Source organism: Lepisosteus platostomus, chromosome 1 (genome assembly GCF_059453375.1).
Source record: "Lepisosteus platostomus isolate fLepPlt1 chromosome 1, fLepPlt1.hap1, whole genome shotgun sequence".
In the NCBI taxonomy this organism is placed as follows: Eukaryota; Metazoa; Chordata; class Actinopteri; order Semionotiformes; family Lepisosteidae; genus Lepisosteus; species Lepisosteus platostomus.
The window spans coordinates 80,114,382-80,137,500 of NC_142611.1; the positions used below are offsets into that span (position 1 = coordinate 80,114,382).

At 43.7% G+C, this 23,119-nt stretch overlaps 1 protein-coding gene across 1 annotated transcript in view; it reads right to left on the minus strand.

Moving 5' to 3' along the window:
• Window positions 1-22,841, minus strand: part of cpxm1a (carboxypeptidase X (M14 family), member 1a) — a 32,510-nt gene extending 9,669 nt beyond the window's left edge. The window contains exons 1-9 of the mRNA XM_088638479.1: window positions 22,193-22,841; window positions 19,173-19,304; window positions 12,990-13,099; window positions 11,665-11,804; window positions 11,196-11,280; window positions 9,192-9,342; window positions 8,974-9,062; window positions 6,961-7,084; window positions 1,979-2,175 (exon numbers count right to left, since the gene is read on the minus strand). Of these exons, the coding sequence (XP_088494605.1) occupies window positions 1,979-2,175; window positions 6,961-7,084; window positions 8,974-9,062; window positions 9,192-9,342; window positions 11,196-11,280; window positions 11,665-11,804; window positions 12,990-13,099; window positions 19,173-19,304; window positions 22,193-22,616 (1,452 nt within the window). The 5' untranslated portion in view covers window positions 22,617-22,841. The remainder of the gene's footprint in view (window positions 1-1,978; window positions 2,176-6,960; window positions 7,085-8,973; window positions 9,063-9,191; window positions 9,343-11,195; window positions 11,281-11,664; window positions 11,805-12,989; window positions 13,100-19,172; window positions 19,305-22,192) is intronic.
• Window positions 22,842-23,119: the final 278 nt, after the last annotated feature.

A 23,119-nucleotide genomic window follows, 5' to 3' on the forward strand; every position in this document is an offset into this window, starting at 1 on the left:
ACTGATTAGGGCGGAGCGGTGGCTAAGGATCTGTGCCTGTGACTGGAAGGTTGCTGGTTCAAATCCCGTGGCTGGCAGAGGAGTCCTACTCTGTTGGGCCCCTGAGCAAGGCCCTTAACCCTAACTGCTCCAGGGGCGCTGTACAATGGCAGACCCTGCGCTCTGACCCCAAGCTTCTCTCCCTGTCTGTGTGTCGGTGTCTCCATGGAGAAGAGCTGGGGTATGCAAAAAGAAGGATTCCTAATGCAAGAAATTGTATAGGGCTAATAAAGAAACATTATTATTAAAAATAAAATGCAATTCTGAAAAAAATCATCTACATAATACACTGTTTCCCAATTCTGCTCAGGAGGAACACTGTATCTTCTGGTTTTTGCTCCTGAAATGTTCTTAATCAAAAGCTGATGGATTTCAGTTTTCTATCTGGAGCATACTGTATTTATAAATATGCTTCCAGGCTTAAGAGGTCAAATGGGATTTTTAATAAGCCTCAACTCTGTTCAAAGTTCTGAGTATCAGAGCTGCCCTCATTCAGATGTGCTGCCTGAAATGTATCCAATTCTGCAGAAGAAAACAATTGTGATCATGTCTGATTCAGAGTCTCTCCCACTGTGGGTGTGTCTGATACAGAGTCTCTCCCACTGTGGGCTTGTCTGATACAGAGTCACCCACTGTGGATGTGTACGATACATAGTCACTCCCACTGTGGGCGTGTCTGATACAGAGTCACTCCCACTGTGGGCGTGTCTGATACAGAGTCACTCCCACTGTGGGCGTGTCTGATACAGAGTCACCCCCACTGTGGGTGTGTCTGGTACAGAGTCACCCCCACTGTGGGCGTGTCTGGTGCAGAGTCACTCCCACTGTGGGCGTGTCTGGTGCAGAGTCACTCCAACTGTGGGTGTGTATGATACAGAGTCACTCCAACTGTGGGTGTGTATGATACAGAGTCACTCCCACTGTGGGTGTGTCTGATATAGAGTCAATCCCACTGTGGATGTGTACGATACAGAGTCACTCCCACTGTGGGCGTGTCTGATACAGAGTCACCCCCACTGTGGGTGTGTCTGGTACAGAGTCACTCCCACTGTGGGCGTGTCTGGTGCAGAGTCACTCCCACTGTGGGCGTGTCTGGTGCAGAGTCACTCCAACTGTGGGTGTGTCTGATATAGAGTCAATCCCACTGTGGATGTGTACGATACAGAGTCACTCCCACTGTGGGCGTGTCTGATACAGAGTCAATCCCACTGTGGGTGTGTACGATACAGAGTCACTCCCACTGTGGGCGTGTCTGATACAGAGTCACTCCCACTGTGGGCGTGTCTGATACAGAGTCACTCCCACTGTGGGCGTGTCTGATACAGAGTCACCCCCACTGTGGGTGTGTCTGGTACAGAGTCACTCCCACTGTGGGCGTGTCTGGTGCAGAGTCACTCCCGCTGTGGGCATGTCTGGTGCAGAGTCACTCCCACTGTGGGTGTGTATGATACAGAGTCACTCCAACTGTGGGTGTGTCTGATACAGAGTCACTCCCACTTTGGGCGTGTCTGATACAGAGTCACTCCCACTGTGGGTGTGTCTGATATAGAGCCACCCCAACTGTGGGTGTGTCCGATACAGAGTCACTCCCACTGTGGAGTTAATACATCATTCCCACCTGATGTTCCCAACAGAACAGAACTGTGTCTGCTCATCAATTGATCATTTAGCAAGGGTTGTTTGATCAGAAACCACAGCGAGCACGTTGAGGACATGCTGTGAAACGTTCTGAGGTGCTGAGGTTGTGGGAAGCAGAACCCTTGACGCCGGGTACATCTGACACTCAGGACTGACTGAAGAAACAAGGTAAATAAAAGCCTTAACATCCAAGGAGACCAGTCAGCACTGGGATGGGGCCAGCAGACACAGTGTTGTCCCGGAGCAGGCCTAGGAAGCTCCTGCAGGATTATCCTGGAAGCCCGAGCCGTCGCCCCCTTGCCTTTTCGTAAGCGGCCTCGTAGCCGTCGGGGTTCATGGAGGGCAGGAGGTGGATGCGCGTCTCCTCGACCAGCCGCACAACGCGCGGGTTCCCCCTCTTGTACTCGCGGCACATGTACTGCATCAGGTTGAGCAGGAGCTCGCGGCCCAGCGCCTCGTTCCCGTGCATCCCGGCCACGTAGCGGAACTCCGGCTCTCCTGCGGGGACCCAAGCCCAGAGGCAGCTGCTCAAAATCCAGGCCAGCAGAGCTTCAGGCTCACCCTTCATGTAAGACCCCAGACGCAGGGAGCGGGGCTCCAGGAACAATGTCTTTACTCCGTTATCAAAATCCTCATATAAATCTCTTTATCATAGACGGGAAAGAGATATATTCCTCCAGCAAGAAGGCAGCCTTGGACATTATTGGGAGTAATCTGAATTTGGCTTCGAAGAATAGGACTTACCTAAGACCTCAGAGTTGGTTTTTAAAGTGTATTTCTGATGCCCCTAAGTATATTTAGTGTTCCCAGGGAGCCACATACACATTGTTTCAGCTGGTCTGGGAGTGCACAGATATTTGAGAGCCCGGAAATGTACCTGGTGGCACTTGCTATATTTTTTTTGTGTCATGGTGACCAACATTGTTCACAAAATTCTAAACAAGAAGTTAGTAATACATTGTACAATTTGAAGATCTCATGCTTTGATTTAAATTTTGCACTAATAATAATTAATAATAATAATAAACTTAATCTTATATAGCGCCTTTAAAGGTGGCTTCTCAAAGCGCTTTACAGAATGATCCCAACATTTTGTATGTCTATTTATTGCTTCCTCACATTCACCAGAAGATGAACATGGTGTGACAACATAAACATAAGTCTTTATGTTTATTATATTATATTATTATATTTTGTGTGTTTATGTTGATTAATTCTTTATGCTTACTATACCAGAATCTAGGTCATTGATAAAAACTGGGAAGAGCAGTAGTCCTAGTACAGACCCCTGTGGTACTCCCCTAATTGTACTTTCCCAGGTGTAGTATTCACCCACTAATTTGTACTCTGTTTTCTATTAATTAACCAGTTCTAAATCGTTGCAAATACACACATTTATTTGAATGCCTATTGCCTGCAATTAGAGAATTAGAATTATTTTTAGGAGAAACTTTATCTTCTGAAAAGCTACACTAAATAACATTCTGTGATTACTATTTGGCTTATTGAACAGGGACAGAGCACAGCTCTTTAACTGCACCAGAGTTAAACAGCTAATTTCTGTTGGTGTTTCATCACAGAAAGTTATTTAAGGAAAACCTGCATTTTCTAAATCTTTGTTGACAAACCCCCAGAATCTAATTTCTATATGAATGATCCTGTAGCTTGAGTAACCTTGTCAGTTTGGTTGATGTAATCATTGATACCACATTTTCTAATAATTTGTTTTCTTGCAAAAGTATAGTTGTTCAGTTCCTCGCAAAGGGGGTTGGTTTTTAAAGGGAAATACATGTAGTATTATATTATTTCTTATTAAAATTGTAATCCACTTCAATTTATATAAAGACAAATATATTGTTCCACCAGAGCCAGCCCACTGCCCTCAGTGCCTGCAGTAGGGTTTGCACAGAAATGTATGTCTGTCCCTTGTTGAAGCAATGAAAACTGTTAGTCCTGTATACCAGGGATGGGTGAAGCTCATGCTGTTGGAGCATCACAAGGCAGTAGTGTGATACTTTCTGTTTGGAGTTATTTTTGGATTCAGAGGGCTGAAAGTTGCAGGTTAAACACTTTTTTTTTGCTAGGGCTGCCCAAGGTTTGACTGCCAGCCTATATTCAGAATCAAAGCCCACTATGTTTTCAATGGCCTTTTTTATTAGTTGGTTTTACACTAATCTCATTCCTCCACGGGCTGGCTGTTCTCAGGCTGGTTGGAGAACTGGTTATGAACACATCTTTTCCTGCCTATTTCAAAGGATGAAATACCTTCATCCAGCTCACTGAACATACAGTAACCCAGTTTTAAAAATAAAAGTTGTTTTTAAACCATCCTCTCTTCAATTTAAAGCCTAATCATGTTAAATAATAACTTTAGTGTTATCCACAGCTACGATGACTTTGCTAGCCAAATTCAGCCTTTCCAGCAAGGCTTAAATCAAGATTCCTGTGTATTAAAGAGGGGAGGGCTAAAAAGCTTGTTTTCAATCAGTGTTAAAGCACACATGACTAATTCATGTCTATATTTTGACCTCATCTGGAGCTGGTTAGAAATGATGTTGTGATAAACCTCCAGAAAGCTTGCAGTGGCTTAGATGAGTTCAGCTCAGCTGCCAGGACACCCTCTTTCTGATCACGCCTGACAACACTGCCTGTTAGGCCTGCTCACGGCCATTAGCAAAAGGCACCATGTCCTCTGCTCAGTCAAACCATGTCCACTGTGGTCCTGCCTCATTACATCCAGACAGGAGTATCGCTTAATAGTAGTAGTAGCAGTAATAATAATAATAATAATAATAATAATAATAATAATAATAATAATAATAATAATAATAATAATAATTCCAACAGCAATAACAGCTGGAATGGACAGAATTCCTGGAGGCTGCACAGTGGGTTGAAAGTTTTGCTATTTACTGTACTTTCTGACGGTTTTAAAATTCATCTCCATTTCTACTGTCTATGTTTGCCCCAGAAAGTGTTTGTGTATGAAGCAATACAAAGTAGCTTCTAGCAGCCTAACAAGCACAATCCTCTCATCTGTAACCATTCCTATGTGCTACAGCACACCAAGGACAGAAGGAAAGCCTTATTCTGCAGTACCTGGATGTGGTTCATAAAGGACACCAACTGTATATTACATCCGACAAAAGCTTCTTAACGATGAGTATGAATTCTTCTTGGAGACAATGTACAAGAAGCGGGAGTCGATACGCCATGACTGCACCACAGTCTCTGTACACATGGTGGCGAAGAGCAGGCCCAGACAGCACCCGCGCTGCAGCGTCCATGTGCAGGACGCAGGCCTCATCCACTCCTGGCTACCGCTACCGGCTCGGGGATGGCAGTCCAGACAGAGCCCGCATTCAGAACAAGAGGAGAAAGTGCAAGCAAGAGGAGACCATTTGGCCCTTCTAACTCATCTGATCTGACCACTCGTAGCTAATTGAGCTGAACATTTCAACCAGCCATTTGTTGGAAGGAGCCAGGACATCGGCTTGTTCCAGACTCCCACAGGTCTTTATGGAAAAGGGTTCTATTAATAAATCATACAGCAGGAGGTATAGACTTCTGCATGCCTGTATAGGCTAACGGACTGTCTATACAGGTTTTTCTCTTACAGATACATGAAAAACAAAGTTACTAGAAACTAACATAAATCTTTCAGCATGCAAATTTAAGAGTCTCTTACAACACTTCTGTCTACCCTTGGGACACTTTAATATAATAAAGAAAATGCACCAAGGAGGCAGTGGCCTTTGTAGCCAGACCCAGATTTGTATCATCGTGTCGTGATAAAACTAAAACTTCTTCCATGAGCATGTACAGTAGAATCTGTCCCATTCTTTTTCACAGGGACCTTCTCCATATACACCTCGCTTGCCAGCCTCCTGCTTCTCTCTATTGTCTGCTCTGGCAAGGGGAGGTGTTAACCACTGCCAAACTGGCAAACGGATTCTGCTCATATGCCAATTTTAGTCTGTACTGCAGCCAACAAAGACATGAGCTAGCTGGATTAGCGTGTGCATGGAGGTGTGGTGAGCTCACACGCAGAACAGAAAGTGTGAGTTCTCAACCAGAAAGAGAGCTCAATATAAATAATGAAAGAACATGTGTCACTGTATACTAGTGTCAATGTGCTTCAGGCATATAGCTCAGAGTCTATATCACCCTGGAACTCACCACTGAAGCTAAGCAGGTGTGAGCCTGGCCAGTACCTGGATGGGAGACCTCCTGGGAAAAGCTAAGGTTGCTGCTGGAAGGGGTGTTAGTGAGACCAGTAGGGGGCGCTCACCTTGTAGTCTGTGTGGGTCCTAATGCCCCAGTATAGTGACAGGGAAACTATACTGTAAACAGGCACTGTCCTTCGGATGAGATGTAAAACTGAGGTCCTGACTCTCTTTGGTCATTAAAAATCCCAGGGCGTTTCTCAAAAAGAGTAGTGGTGTAACCCTGGCATCCTGGCCAAATTTCCCATTGGCCTTTACTAATCATGGCCTCCTAATAACCCCCATCTCTGAACTGGTTTCATTACTCTGCTCTACTCCCCCCGATAGCTGGTGTGTGGTGAGCGCTCTGGTGCATTATGGCTGCCATCGCATCATTCAAGTGGATGCTGCACACTGGTGGTGGTGGTGGAGGGGATCCCCATTACCTGTAAAATGCTTTGAGTGTTTGAGTGGAGTGTCCAGAAAAGCACTATATAAGTGTAAGGAATTATTATTATTTTTGTAATTTGATAACAGGGTAAATGCGAATCTTCAAAAGAAATGCTTTAATGTCAATGTAAAATAACCATATATAAATCTATATAGTAAACATTTCACAGTATGTATTCTATTATACAACAGTATGTAGTAATATATTGCTGGTTATGTCCCATGGAGTTTTTGCAAAAACTAAAAGATAAAAGGAGCACAAGCATTCTACAGCGCGATGTGGACAGGAACAGCCCTGAGAGCAGAGCCCTTGTTGCGTCGGGTTCGAATCAGGTCATGATAGCAGCTTTGACCTGAACTGATGCCACACAGAGAACCATGTCTGCATGGCAGACTCAAACATGTCCATGTTGGCTTTTTCCAAAATAAACTACATGTTTATGTTATGTTATTTCAACCCTTTTGTAAGCCCTGTGCAGAACCTAAACTGAATCTTCAGATAGAATTTAGAATCTTTAATAGGTACTGTATACAGTACATTTTGTATCTTAGCAATTCTCAAGTGCTAAAATTGCATTATAATACCACAAGCAGAGCGCCAGTTGTTCCTAAAAACCGTATCTCTCACCTAATTCGTGCTTCCCTGGGTTATCAGAGATCTCCATGACGTACAGCTTGAAACCCATGTAGCTCTTCCCAATGCTGTAGATGCGAGTGATGTCAGGGCATTCCTCAGTCACTTCTTTCATGAGCTGGCAGAAGACAAGTGAGCAGATCAGGTACTTTCAATGTAGTCTACCCTTCAAGCACACAGACGTGAGTTACAAACTGTTCATCTGGGTTCCCGCGGCTTCTGCAATACACTGTAGAAACGCTGAAGTCACTGGTACTGGAAGGGTTAGCAGATATGCACAATATTTCACTTTATTTGTCAAGGAAACTAAATGGATTAGATCAGGGCTGGTCTTAAAAACTGCCTCGGTTATGCCTCAGTGTTAATACAATGGTCAAACAGGCCATGATGAAAATATGCTGAGCAGTGAAATTCCTGAGTCTTCATAATGGGAATTATATGGTTGTTCAGTAAAGATCAGTAAAAACAATCAATAGAATGCCCTCTTGTGGTCATTGCTGGCACAGGTAATACTGACTACACATTTGCTGTTGTTACCGCACCTATCAGAAACAATCCTCATTTTTCAGGATTTAAGAAAGTGGAAAAAGGCATTACTGATCTTGAAAACTCAGTATCTCCGTATGCCGTTTTGTTTGCTATAAAAATCTTGATGTATCCAAATGTATGCCTCAATATTTTTGAGCTGAATGTGTGCATATACAGTATCAGCAGACCACATTTACAATAAGTCCCCATCGCTCCCATTCCTGTTTCATTGTTGATTTCCTGATTTTGTGAAACAAGGTTGTATTTTCTAAACTAATTTTCATATAATTACAATTTAGAAAACACTATTGTCCGAGGTGACTAACATAATCATAGTTTGTAAGAAATTTGATAAGACCTAAAAATTTCATAGTCAAATAACATACATCCAAGATTATATATAATCAGTTACAAATATGTTGTTAGTACTGTCATGTGTATGAATCTAATCAGACTTCTAGTGCATAACACGATTACGCTGAGCACAGTTTAGTGAGGAAAGCTGGTTTTTAAAGCATGCCTATGAAAACAGTGGTCAAATATTTGGTCTGTGGAAGACCTCAGTCTCTGTTGATCCACTAAAGCCACAAAACACCTACTGCCATTGGGATTTGAGATCTTCTTACCTGATTTTCTTTACTTTAGTTACTGTTTTCCCTTTCCAGTTGAGGCAAAATTCATACAGAAAGATGTTTTTGTGGCCACTGTTTGGTCAGTTCATCACAGCTAATACACGACGATGCTAACTGCCACAGTCTGGGGTTGTGGGAGTCTGGAAAAAGCTACCCCACCACCTAATACCCAGCCCTCCTTGTGGAAAATGCTGGGTGAGATCAATAAACTACTAACTACCAAACAGGCTAGACAGGCTGGATGGCCTCCTCTCATCTGTAGCCATTCTCATGTTCCTGATTACAGTCTGAAGGCCTATTTCATCCTATTAGGCTACTGTACATACGACTGTTAGCAATAGGGCTAGAATTTTTCTTTTATGCAGTGTAGCTGAGAAACAAGACCAAGACTACTTCAGATCATAAAAACCGAATTAAGCCATTATTTCATGAAGAAAAAGAATGTTGTTTGAATACTGAAGAGGGTGGCACGGTGGCGCAGTGATTGGTGTAGCTGCCTTGCAATGCTGGGGTTCCGTGTTCAATTCCTGACCTGGGACGTTATCTGTGTGGAGTTTGTATGTTCTCTCTGTGTTTGCGTGGGCTTCCTCCCACAGTCCAAGGACATACTGGCCCTGATGTGAGTGTGTGTGTGTCTGTGTGTGTGTGTGAGTGCCCCCTGATGGACTGGAGGCCCGTCCTTGGTGTACGCTGAGATAGACTGGCTCCCCCATGACCCATATTGGATAAAGAGTTATGGATGGGTCGATGGGCTTCTTACATATACAGCATATGATCTAAACAAATGAAACACATCGGACAGTAGGAATCAGCTGAAATTCTCCGCTTCGCTGTGAGGCTCCCTCACCTTTCTCATCTCCTTGTAGTTGTGGTGCCGGAAGTCCAGTTTGTCCGCGGGGCCCTGCTCACTCTCCCAGGTGTAGATATTGTTTGGATCTGAAGGGAGAGAGGGGGATAATGATTGGCTCTCGGTGCTGTTGATAACAGCTGCCAAGATGCAGAGTAACGCAGCGTCCGGCAGCTCTCAGGAGGTCACGCACTGGCCAGCGGGCAGGGAGGGAGTACCTGGCAGAGGGCAGCCCAGGACCTCTGCGCGCAGACACACTGTGCCGTTCTCGTACCAGGTCTGAGGGTTGATGCGGATGTAACGCGCCACCACTGGCTGCGGCAGGGCCGCCAGGACAGGCGTTTCTGCATCAATGTTGCCTTCAAATATCTGGAGGAGGAAACGTGGAAATGGCTGATAAATACAGTATAAGGATTTAGGGACTGTTCTGGACTGCAAGTTAAATTTGGAGACAAACGTTGACCCTATTTTCTTGAAAGGGCAAGACCGTCTATTTTTCTTAGGAAAGCTTAAGCATTTTAAGATTGATAATCCATCGTTGATCATGTTTTTATGAGTCTTTTATTGAATCTGCATTATGTTTCGCCCTGGTCTGCTGGTTTGGGAATCTGAACAGTGGAGTGAGGAGTCTGAACAGACCGGGAAGTCTTGTCGAACTCAGAAAGTCACTGGTGCTGATCTTTCGGCTCTGTCCCACGTCTATGAGTTATGAGTTTTATGTGAAGCATATTCCACCCTGGAGAACCCTTCACACCCTTCGTTTCACGAGTTCTAATTACTCCTCCCAGAATGCAGACACATCCATCCATCCATCTTCACTCCAGTTTTCCCAGTGAGGTCACGGTTGCAGCAGACCAAGTAGATCAGCCCGGACTTCCCGGTCCCCAGCAACAGATTCCAGCTGCTCCTGGGAGATCCCCAGGCGCTCCCAAGCCAGCCGAGAGAGATAAACCCTCCAGCAGTGAGACGAGCCCGGAACAGCTCCAGAGGAAGCCGACCGAGAGACATCCTTATAAGATGCCAAAACCACCTCTACTGGCTGCTTTCCTTTCTTAATTTAAAAACAAAGAGGTTTGAGTTCTGGTTTATACCAATGGCCATTACTTTGCTCAACAGATGATTCTAAAAAGAGGCAAATTGCCTCTGGGGATAATACAGACTTTCTTCCTGTAGAAAACGATTACTGCCTGTTATGCATAAGCCCATGCTTCTCCCTTAAGTGATGGTAGAAGTGACAGAGGAGGTGAAAACTTTGTTGAGCTCTTTTCCTGACTTTTGATGTTTCCTACAGACTCTAAAGAAGCCCATAGGGAGAACAGAAATCTGACAGAAACCAGGCCTAATAAGGTTATGCGCTCCGTAAGTTAAGAAAGGGCTGCATGCACTGTGGTAAGAAAGCAACAGAAATCTTTTTAGACGCGCTCTGCCACAGTTATTGCTGAGCGCTGGCCAGTGAGACTTTCTGGCTGCCAAGGGGAACTGAACTAATCAAACATCTGGCCTGTACCCAGCAGGTCCACTGCTAGGGAAGTCAGGGCCAGGCTGGCTGTGCTGTTTGCAATGATTTTTTCTGTATCAGAAGCACCAGGGCTGTTGGCTGATTATCCACTTATCCATTCAGCGTGTTTTTCTCAGACACTCTGCTTCTCAAATGACGCGACAGCATGTTCTTTCCATTGTCGAGTAAGAAGCTCTGATTCGTCTGTCCACTGTGCAACATCAGACATGCCAACTCATTCTGGGTGAAAGCAGGCAGTGCTTACATTTTGAAATTGAAATGTGGGTTTTATTATCATCCAGCATCATGATGCCAAAATCTACAATCTGACAATGCATCTTATTTGACAAAACTGACAAAATGTGATGCTGCAAAGGAACAAGTGAAGGTTAATTTCACTCCGAAAAGTAGAAAGCAGAGACACGAGGTTTCGGTTGTTGTGAATCCCTCACTTCACGCACACCTGAAGAAGGGCCAGCAGCTGAAACCTCGTGTTTCTGTTTGGTTCTTTTCTTTTTTTATATTTCCAGCGTGGAATTTGATTTCACTTGCTCATTCGCTGCCAACGCAGACAGATGGAGTTCAACCCTCCAAAATATTAGGCTAAAGCCTTAATGGCAAACTTTGAAAAGAAAACAGACGGAAATTCCTATGTGATTCAAGGGCTTCGGAAATCCCAAATATCTGGTGAGGTGATAACTCCCCAAAAAGCCGGCGTACTTACAGCCTCCTGGGTGCCGTTCATGCTTGGGGTCCAGGTGTACGTGTCATTACTGAACTGGACCTTGTAGGTGTGGACCCAATCCCAGCTACGACAAGTGGGAACAAGGCACAGACATGAAATCTGTCACATTTCAAAACCTATGCTCCCTCTTATTTTACAAACTCAAACTTCATGTACTCAAATGCTCACATTATGTTAAAGGCCAGTCACTGTGTGCTGCCTGCTCAATGTAACCCTAGAGGGAAAATCTCAGGAGGCATACCACTTCTGAACACTGAAAGAACGTTTAAAATCTAAACCCACCATGTCTCCTCAGCAAATCTCCATGGAATCACTAAGCAGACAATATACTAAAATAGCATTCGTTTTTTGCACACTATTTTTTTTATTTTGCCACACAGATTACCCTGCTCTAGTGAGTTTTATTCAGTGGAATGAAAGCGTGTGAAGACGGACTCGACCTCCTCACCTCCAGATGGAATTCCTCCCTTGCAGAACGACCCCGGTGAACGAGGTCAGCCTGCGGGCGTCCACCTCCAGCCACTGCTCCGTGTCTTTGTAGGCAGCACACCAGGCGCCATCGTACAGATCCCCATCCTCTATACCTGACTGAGCACCGGGACAGAACACAGTACAGGCAGAGGTGACTGATCGCCTTCCGACAGCAGGGCCAGCACTCAGACAGGCAATTTATGCCAGATCAGGTTCAGCAATACTTCTCAGGTTTCAGGCAAAATTCAGCTGCTTTTCCTCGTGTAGTTTTACCAGAGTACGTCTCACCCCACAGCTTTACAACATTGGCCTCATGGTTTCCACGAGTAAATATCATGGCTTGCTGTGCCTCTCTAGCCTACTGTTTCCATGGCAGACATCTTCCAGGGGGAAACATTCTTTTATGACAGAGATTGAGTCTGCTAGATAATCTCTTGGAATCTTCTGATCTGGACATCCATGCTTCCTTCAGATCCTCGCTGCTACAGTACAAAAAGCACACGAATGGATGAGTCATCTTGGACAGCAGACGGCTGCTACCAGTTTGCGAGACCTGGGCTGACCATCACTGACTTGAAAGGATTCGTCTTAGAAGGTGCAGGAACATCATGAAGATCGACATCGAGACGCTTGAGATCTATTAAGCTTAAGAACCACATTGAGCAGTCTCTTGCCTGTGAGGACAGCGAGACTACAGTTATGATGACCTGATCAAGTGATCGAAATCTCTTTGTTCTGAGGAATCCATGTCTGAGAACATTTGCAACATGTCATGCTCATCATCGCCATCTTCAGCATTCATGAGTGCTCTGCTGGATGAAGGCTTTCCTGAAATAATTCCTCAGATTTCCGTCTTCGTCTGTGCTCACTCAGCTCCATCCTGTTGACTGACTTCCTCTTGTCATCCTACCGAGGGTCTTCGAGGTTACCCACTTGAGTTTCAGAATTGCATTAGACGCTATTCATCACCATCTTCATTCTTTGCAATTATTTCTTTTGACAAAACACTTTGATGGATTGATTAGATAATTATTGTTTTCAATTGTTTTATTATTTTCAATAAAATACCCAGGGTTATTATAGACCAAACAATATGTACTTCTTCCCATGCTGCCAATTAAAGATGATTTATCTATAAACTATAATATATACTATTTCAACAACCTACTGTAAAACACTTTGCAGTATGCAGGTGAAATTAAAACAGTCTGAAATGTGTTGCTGTTTCTATGAATAAAAACAAGTATATGATGTTGAACCTGGTTGGCCGGCCTGCTCCGGCGACGGAAGCCTGGGACTCACCTGTATGTTCAGCCTGCCCCTGTGAGCTCCCAGCCCCATGCGCTCGCTGGAGGAAGCACGCAACTGGGAGTCCTCCACCCGCAGAGACTCCAGCCCCAGCGGCGGACAGTCTGAGGGGGAACAAACAGCTTTCAGAGCCATCGACACATCTCCCAAATCTCCATTTTTCCTCCGTGAGCTTGCGTTAACGCAGCGAACATCCAGCAAAAACAAAGCTCTTCGTGGAAGTCTGGTTACAAAAGTAATGTTTGTAAACAGTTCTTTAACCCCTCACCTGCACGCTCACCTGTGTCCCCTCTCTCTCCCCCCCTCTCTGCTGAGGACTAGGGGAGAGATAGACCTCTTCCTGTCTTTTTCTTTGAATGACCCGGACGTGGGGGCTCTCAGCCCCTCAGTGACTACAGTGCGCCTGTTATTAAGGGCAGGAAGCTCTTCTCCTGGTTTGTCAACACACTTCCATGCAATAAAGGGATGATCGCAATATTGTGGTCCAGACAGCAGTAGATTTCACATCAAACAGCCTTAAAGTGAATAAACTCACTTCTGTTTCCATGTATATACCTACCTGTAAATACACGGATCTCTTATATATGTAATACTGCACAAGACATCAGGGACTTGGATGGAAAGTCACATATAATAATTGGCTTCTCTATAATTCACGCTCCTTATCTGAGTGACTGCGTTGGTCCTGCGATGGACTGCTGTCTAACGTGCATCCTGCCTTGTCCCCATTGCCTGCTAGGATAGGCTCTGTCTCACCATAACTTTGTTATCAGTCTTTAAACCCCAAGCCTGTTTGTAACTAACATACACTGTTTAATGGTTAGAATGCAATGAAATGAATCAAGATACTCAGGACTACAGTGTAGCAAACTCATTAAGATCCTCTGACTGAAAGTGGATACCTTTGCTTAACTGCACATAGTATAGAATCACGACTTTCAAAATCCTCTTTAGAGCATGACACAAGCTCAGTTTTTTTTTAATTAACACCGGGGAGACTGACCTCGAGGTGACATTGAGGGATTAAATCCATTGCCACTGGCAAAAGACAGATAAAATCCGAAGTTATTGTTCTGCTACCAGGAGATTCCTATGCTCCATATTTCAAACTACACAAACACTAAGTGCTGCAGTTCCAGCACATGCTCAGTCTTTGCACTATAATAGGAAAAAGCGTGATCGCTTTTCTCTGCTCCACTGAATGCATAATTGGAATAACATGAAGCAGTCAGTTAATACGGTTGTGCTTTAGCCCATTGCTTACAGAAGAAGATTAATATTTCTGGCTGTTGTGATTCAGGGTGTTGCTGTCAAGCAGTATTTGCTGCTTGAAAACCGTAATACCCTTTGGCCTTTGAAGCCTGCTGGATCGCAGCACGACGTATTGTTCTTGATGAGCTGCAGCTCTCGTTGCACAAGATTTCGGCAAAGAATTCCCTCCAGGAAGGCTCCAGGACGTGCACTATTCATGTAGAACAAACGCGTGGTTTTTAAAACGAGGCTGTTGATAAGCCCTGCACTGCATCAGCGTAACTGCTCGGGACTGAAGGAAATGTTTGTTTTTAAGCATCATGATAAAGCGGAGTTTTGCGCTCATTCTCAGCCTGGGAGGAGGCAGAGCCTGGAGACAGAGAACAGAGCCAGCGAGCTTTCAATTAGTAGCAGATCAAAGTTGCAACTAACTAATTCTATTCAGATCTACAGTGTGGATGAGATTTGCAAATAAAAGCTACAGTACGCACTACATTGAAAAAGAACAGCATTGTTTTCAGCATATTTTCTATACAGTGAATTCCATTTGTTGTTTTTCCTCTAATTTTGGATTCATTTTCCGGTGGTGTCAATAAATATCTATACAGCTATTTTAAATACATACTGTAGGTATTACAAGTTTTTTAGTTACTGCATCCAATAATAAAGCAACTGAGAGACTGTGAAATAATCCAGTAATTTTGGCAGGGGGAGGGTGTATCTTACCCATGGAGAGACAACATCAGCACAGAAACTGTAAAAAATGGAAAAGTGCCTTCATAACTAATGGTTTGTTTGGGCAAAGAAATGACTAAGTGCAAGATAAGAGGTTTCTGCTCAAACTCAATTTATGCTGCTTTATCTGTTTATAAACAGCATGCTCGGAAACTCACCCAGTCTCATAACATTCGCAGATTCAGGCCTCACGTTTTGGCACATGCAATATACTGGCCTGCAGGTACTGCAGACACATCTGGTTTTTATTGGCCCGGCTGCTCTTTGGTGAGGCATTGCCTCAAATTCTGCAGTCATCAGCAAAACGTCGCTTCCTCCCAATGAGGGTTTCAGAGCAAGTCAGAATACAAAAGCCTCCTGGAGCCTAAGAAAGCCACCACTGCCTTTAGGACCAAAGGAAACAAGTAATGAAGTTCGAACGTTCTGTTCTGGCTTTAATAACAGAGCTCCGAGTTCTCTCTCGTATCATGTCTTCTGCAGTGAGAATTCAACACAGAACACATGATAACTGGGACCATTATAAAGGCATCAACCCTGTAGCACAGTCACCTGCCGGACCTGCCGTTATTCAAGAACACCGTTAACACACAGCCAAAGTCACAATGAGCTGGGTACTTTTCACAAGGATTCAAATCACTGTTATTTTCGTGACGTGGCGACACATCCCCGAGCCTTCAGAGGTGCAATGGACACTTCGATTCCACTAATTAAAACATTATGGATTATCTAATCGATCTAAATAACAGTCTCGTTAGAAAACATCCCCAAATTATAAGTACCATATGGCAATTAAATTAATTCATGAATCAAACAAAAAACTTAAATACATCCAAATTCATATCTTTCAACAATAGTATGCAGCACTACACACCTAGTGCGCTGTACACGGGCAGGCATATTGTTTTTTTGCACAACCTACAGTACAATTTGTCTTTATCTGAAAGGCAGCAACAAACTGACATTTAACATCTAAAGATACATACAGTAACAAACAAATGACAGACTGATGGCTACAAAATGCTATCTTTCAAGACGAAAACGGACAGATGTCAGGAATTCTGAAAGGATGTTATTTTTCTCCACTAGTGTCACCCAACGTTCATTACTGGGATGGTCAACTGCATCAGGGCAGTGTAGTCCCTTCGTCTTTAACTTTATAAGCAGAACAGCTCTTGTCCGGCTGGTCCCACTCAAGTCCGAAAGTCGACTGTAGCCGTTTTCCTGAGCTGTTCTGAAACATTCTGGCAGAGAAGACGACTAACATTCCACAAGGACCTACTCTTTATAATTCCTCACGTGGAATTTCGGGAAGCTATTTCCGGAATTAGAGGGTATCAGCGCCCTCTTGCAGGTTAAGGCGAAACAACGAGATCTGTTTCACTGCCATCATGCCACAGGAAACTCTTCAGAATACACATTCAGTTAGGTCAGGGTTATACTTCAGCTGCACTGCACAACAATAAAAGATAACACTAATCATAAAAATACATTTATTGACAGAAGAGGCAGGTTTCTTCTAATGCACAACTACATTATCAGGACAAGGCAGAGCTTCAGAGTAGCCTTCAGGTGAAAGAAGTACATTGAGCTCTATGTATACACAAAGCTGATGCCCAGGGTACCACACATGATCATGTTTTTCTAGTACTCCAGTTCCGAAACCTAAGGTACTGTAGAATAATTCAATGAACTTAAGAGAGTGAATCTGGAATTCTGTTTTCAAGAATATTTTTTCTAATTTCATAGAGCATATTCATAAAAAAAATAAAACTCAGCCAATGACATCTAACATCGACTATAAAACAGTGCGTCAGTAAGTTCCAGACTATTATATTATCAACGTGGTGACACTACATGCTTCATTATTATGCACACTAACAACCTTGCATTGCTTTTAATTAATAGTACAAAAGCACTTCAGAGCCACTGTTAAACATACTAGCAAAAAGGGAACACTACCACATGCTTGTAAAAAGGCGCATCTTCTCCACCTTCAAAATGTTAACTTGAGAAATACGGTAATTTCTTCATGGAGCCTGAATGTCATAATAATATGAATTTAGTGTGTGAAAGCTCTCAGAGGAAACAGTGTGGGGCAAATCCCACAGGATTCCCATTGTTGAACGTCAGGCGGGAAAAATGACGGACTCTTGTCAGGAGAGCTGTACAGCATTTGTGTAGGTTAAGGTCAAGAAGGAGGCCAGCATGGGGCTGCAGTGGTCGTTTGTATTGGACACTGTCAATTCCAAATTCAGAGACAGCAGGGAGACAGTGCTGCGAGAACAGCTGAATTTCGTTGACTAAAGCAATGCAGTCTCACTCCACAATGTTAATTAACTCCAGGCTATTCGCAACTAACAAACTAGAAATCTTGACCTCTGGCATACAGGTCCAAAATTTTGTGGTCCTTTGGTAACTCATTTTACAGTCAAAAACAGAATCTGAAAACAAATATTCTGTTTTCAAAGGAAAAATTTAAACCATATAATATACCCCAGGAAAAAAGTATTATTATAAGTCCACAAATACCAGCAGAACCTTACTTAGTATTCTGAGAGTCTATTGTGGTTTTCATTTGAGTGTTTTACATTTATTACACTAAAGTGAATGCAACCAATTTATAACAGAACATTCTGTTCACTGAAAACGTCATGCCTTTATCTTAAACTCGACTATATCTTACTGTGAAACTCTTTGAGACAGATGTTTCCTCCAATATAATATTTACAGAGCTTTGTTCACAAAATGAAGGCTGTGTCCCACAGAGCTTGTTTTGCACAGCTGTTCCTTGTCGGGATACGGGCTGCAGTTTTGTTTTTGACACATAGAATCCCTCCTTAACTGACACTTCAAGAGATAACAACGTAGCAAAAAAATGGTGGGGGAAGATTACATCTGCAACAGCAAAATTAGAAAAACGCTACAGTAAAGCAAATTATGGACCTAATATTAATGCTCTAATTTAGCACATAATTCAATAATATAACCAAGTAGTCAAAAATAATTCTGAAGATCCTACTGCCCCTGAGGGACAGAACAATACATTAAATAAAACAGCTGTTATCTGGAACAAAACGAATGTGAGATTTTAAATACTAAGATGTTGAAACCGTGAGCAATTGGTTAAATAACTGGGCTAAAGCTATGACCACAAAACAAACTTCAAATGCCTCTGCAGCTGTGGCCTGAGGCTCCTGCTGACTTGGAAATTATTCATCCGGCTCCTCCTCTCTCTCTGTCTCTCTGCTCTGACCCCTTGATTCCAGTGCCCCCCGGTCCCCACTTCCCTCCTCCTGCCTCTGGACTGTGTGTCTCAGCTGCTCAGCCAGTGATCCCTTGCAGCAACAGAGAACTATGCCTGTGCCAGGAGAGGGACCGCAGAATCTCAAGGGCTTCACTGAAATGCAACATACTGACACACTGCAGAATGACAGACCCGAGGGCCACACCCAGAGATCCATTATTTTACAGGTGGTGGTGCCTGTGTTCGGATCGCACAGTGCCCTCGAATTGCATGGGGATTTGTGTCAGCAAATTCTTCTCTGTTCTATATAGATGTAAACAAAAAACATTCACTCCCTTACTCAATAGCTTCCCATGAGTATTATAGCATTTGAAAAAGCACATTCAGAGCAGTTCAAATGTGGGATGAACTGCCACTTGAGCAAAATATAGCAACCAAGAAACTCAGGTTTTTATCTGTAAAAACCTTGTTTTGTCTCCAGCACAGACTGCATTTCCTGGTATAGGGGTTAAATTATCACTGATGAATCATGCATCTGTCTTCCTTTCATCTTCTTCACCCGTGTTTATTCCTTCATTATCTTTCTTATTCATCTTTCTAAAGAGACTGAACCACAAGTGAACAGACAGAAAAACGGTCTGAGACACGCAAGATGTTTTTGTTGTGAATGTCTGGAAAGGTTTTGTTAATTGTTACTGCCTTGACAAAACTGTGATTCATCAGTCAGGACCTGCAGGCTCTTTGAATTGGACTTTAAGAAACACAATAGGACTGAACAATCAGAAGTGAAGGCAGAGACCATAGTATTGAGATCAAAAGAGAAACCGATACGTTTTTTAATATACTGTAACCATGATGTACAGTATGATATACTTAATGAAGGCACCCACTGTACACCACACTCTCATTAAGTCCTCATACTGTACACATCACCACTGTATACATACACCGCTGATGTTTGTTCGGCAAGCTTGCTTTTTGGCTCTTGGGTTCCTTGGGCTGGGCTTCAGAATTCTTGCGTACCCGTTTCCTCTGCGTTCCTACCTTAACGCTCCGGGCTGTTCTCCGGGTTAAACTGCCTACAGAGGGAAAACCAGCTTCTCAGAAAAGATAAGTTATTTTCTTATAAAAGCTATTTTCTTATAAAGGAAAACAAATCCCGACAGGAAAGACATTCCTACAGATAAAAGGGCCACTGTATGAAATGACCTGCAGAGAGCCAAGAAACACAAACAGCTAAATCAGAATAAATTTAAATCTCATGAAACCAAAGACTTGGTTAGAACGGACCTGGACTTCAGCCACTTCTCAACTTGAACAGACCTCATAAGAACATAAGAAAAGTTACAACCAGGAGGAGACAATTTGGCCTGCTTAGCTTATTTGATATTTAGCAATTAATTGGTCCAACAATCTCATCCAGCTGTTTCTGGAAAGAAGCCAGGATATCAGCTCCAACACCAGCTCTTGAAGTGCACGTCCAGACTGTGGGAGTAGGGAACCGCTGGTGAAGGAGATCCAGCTCAGCTCTTCTTTATCTACATGTGAGAACGACTTTAAAGCGCAGCTCAGAAAGCAAGGGCAATTAATACTACAAGCAGCTTGGTTTACTGGATGAGTGCTGTTTCATTCTTCAGAGCCTTGTTTACAGTATATTCAGCACAGTACAGCCCAGCTGAACTCACAGTTCCTCCTCCTTCTGTTGCCCCAAGAGCTCTCAGTTCATGATCTTTCGCTCTGCCCATCTAATTTCCATTCCAAGCATACTCATAAAATGAACCCCAAAAAACATTCACGGATAAATGGCTTCATCTGAATGTTTACCTTGTGTCCACTAAGGACAACTAACAACTTCAGCTCATTTGTCAGTAAGAAAGCAGGTGTCAGTCCGGCCCTCAGCCAGGATGATGTCTAATATTTAATGGGTAAATAAATGCCCTAAGGAATCTTCATACTGAGGATTTCTTGTTCTCCATGATATCCATTATGATTGCCTACAGAGGGGAATTGTATGCTTTCTGCATTTTTCAGATCCATCAAATCACTTTCTTCCAATCAATAAACATTTTACCACAAGTGATGAATAACAAATACTTGGAAAAGGCTCAGTATAAACAGCTTTGCCCATATGGGCTGGAATACCATACGGACAGCCAGCTCTAGACTAATCCAGCTGAAGCATCCTGTGATCCTCACACTCCCAGCTCAGGTCCTGTGTTTGCCAGCTGATTCCGATCAGGGCGTCAGGAACACATCCAGCAGCAGCGGAGGCTCCGGAGGGACTCTGTGTTTGAGCGTCCCACCTGGGCGACTCAGGACTGCACCTTTCACCCACCTGGCCCAGAGACTTCAGCACTGACGATGCTGTCTGGATCCGGAACCTCATTCAACACATGCAAGTGGTGTGATAGTGATCAGGAAGACTAGGACCAGTCTAGTACCAGTCTGGTACCAATACCCCTGCAGCACAGGAGACGTGCCTGTCCCACAGCTCATTTTCATTCCCTGCTACAGACCTTCTGAAAGGCAAATGCCAGGAAAAAGACTGCAGTCCTGGAGAATTCCGGATCCGGAAATTTGTGTTTGACAAGGAGGGTTTTTTCTGATTTTTCTGGAGGGAGGCAAAGGGTCTCATAGAGGTCTGAGAAATCAGAGCAAAGCCTGGCACTGCTAGAGCCAGTCAGTCTGGTCAAGACCACCGTCATGGTCTTCCAGGAGAAAGCCAGATTTCAAGGAAACAGGTCCCACTTCACACTGAACAACAGTGCACTGGAACACACTTTTCTTGCAAAAATTATGATGCAAAAGATTGGGTCTTAATAAAGTTTTAGATAAACGCGGAATCGTCTCTTTTTTGAGGGATTCTGTCACGTGACAGAAAGGTTTCTGATGCACAAACCACTTTTCTAGCAAAATATTGTGTGGATGCGCTGTGCAAAACACGTATCGCTAAGAAAACCAAAACAGTCTTAGGCGCCCCTTGTTCTGGGAGATGCTGTTTCTGGGACATGGAAGACGCCGAAATAAGAGGCGCATTATCCTTAACATGCTTTTAACGAAGCCTTCAATGATAGCAAAAAATAAATGCATTTCTTGTGTTGAAATGATGTGGAAAAACTTGCGCCTCCGGTCAATCCTTCCAATTCCGCACCAACGTTCGTGCCTTTCGGAGGAAGTCAGAGAAAACGGCAGCAAATCCGCACAGACATGCGCCCCCTGGCGCTCGCGCTGTGAGGTGACAGTGTTAACTACCACACCCCTGTGTCATACAATCCTTTTAAGAGCAAAACGGCTCAAAAGATAATAGTGTCATTTGCGACATTAACTTTAGCTATCTTTAATCAAATTACTTTTTCAATATTTACATACAAACCGCCAACATACTGTAGTTATCGGTTGGAAATACCAGAAAGGCACTTGCGTTCATGTAGTGACCAAGAGAACAAAGCATTAATGCTATTAATTTCAATTATGATATCACGACAAATGTTGTTAGAATTGCTGCATGTTGGGGGGGAAAAAAAATCTCTGCAAAGTTTTTACTGATCTTAAACCACGGCTCCTCAAAATCTGCAGCTTTAAATGTGAGTTATACATCTACTGCACATGAAGTCTTTGCGTTGGCATTCTTTGTGGGTGCGAGGCGCGAGGCCAAGCACGGGAAACGCGCGAGCCGGAGAAGGCGAAGTGCGCGCGGCTCTCCAGAGGCATTGTTGTCCATAAATCAGACAGCCTGTGGAATCGGCGATCCTAAACCCAACAGCCCCACACAAACCGAACCGACACCGGGCATCAGAGTGAACGCGTGTGGGAACAGAACCTCTTAGAAATCATGCAAGAAATCCTAATATAATTGTATCACAAATGCGTGCAAACACTGTGGTTGTGGAGAAAACTTACAGGCAGAACTTGCGCGCCAGCAGAAATGACAATTGCAACACTTTAATGAAAATTTAAAACTGCCCACCTAATGCTTTCAGTTTTTTTGCCTCTTCGTCCTCGTCGTCCCCAACCTTTGCTTCAGCTTCCTTTGCGATGTTTTCATCAAGATCTTCAGTGTGGAAGCTGATAACCGTAGTATTGTTAGGAGTCGCCGCAGTTGTCCTTACTGCTTCTCCAAACTCAGTGTTATTTTGCACAGGTTTAAACGCTGGAGCCTGAGCTGTCGGTGCCGCTTCTTTTGCGCGGTCTGTTTTATTGACATGGGGTCCTGATTGAGTACTTTCATAGCTCGGGCTCGCCGCGTTATCAATACCTGTTACTTCACTGTCGATACTGCTAACAAAGGCACGCTTAAAGAGAGGAAAACTTTCCGTTGTCCGTGCGCTGAGGGACAAAATCAAACCCAGGGCGAGCGCTATCACAGCCATACCTCCGCTCTTGCACACCATCTTTCAAAGTCAGCTCACCCAAAAAAAGTTTCTCCAGTTTGGACAAAGCTCCAGGGGTGTCCCCCGTAAAACAGTCAAAAAAGAGGCATACCAAAGTTATACCAAGGAATTCCATACGTATCTATTACCATATTAACCAGAATAGAGGCAACGTTAAAAATGTTCCGTAACGTACTGTGCGCTTCTGCATTAGGAACGCTGTGGAATGGGAAATGATGTTTTCAAGCTTCTGTACAGAACAGCTCTAGCCCTGCTCTCAGGACCACAGCCTACAGGACAGGGACCCAACTTCTGAAACACAACAGTTCTTGCCGTAGGGAGTTGCGAGAGCCATGAACGACCGATGGGATTTGGAAAAGAGGTTAGCTCGTACTAACCGTACAGTGTAAGCTACACAAAAACTTTTTTAACTGTCATTGAAATAAATTAAGAGCCATCTGTGCTACCACTAAGGGATAGTCCACATGGATATAGAAATCAGATCTTACTCAACTAACGTGTTA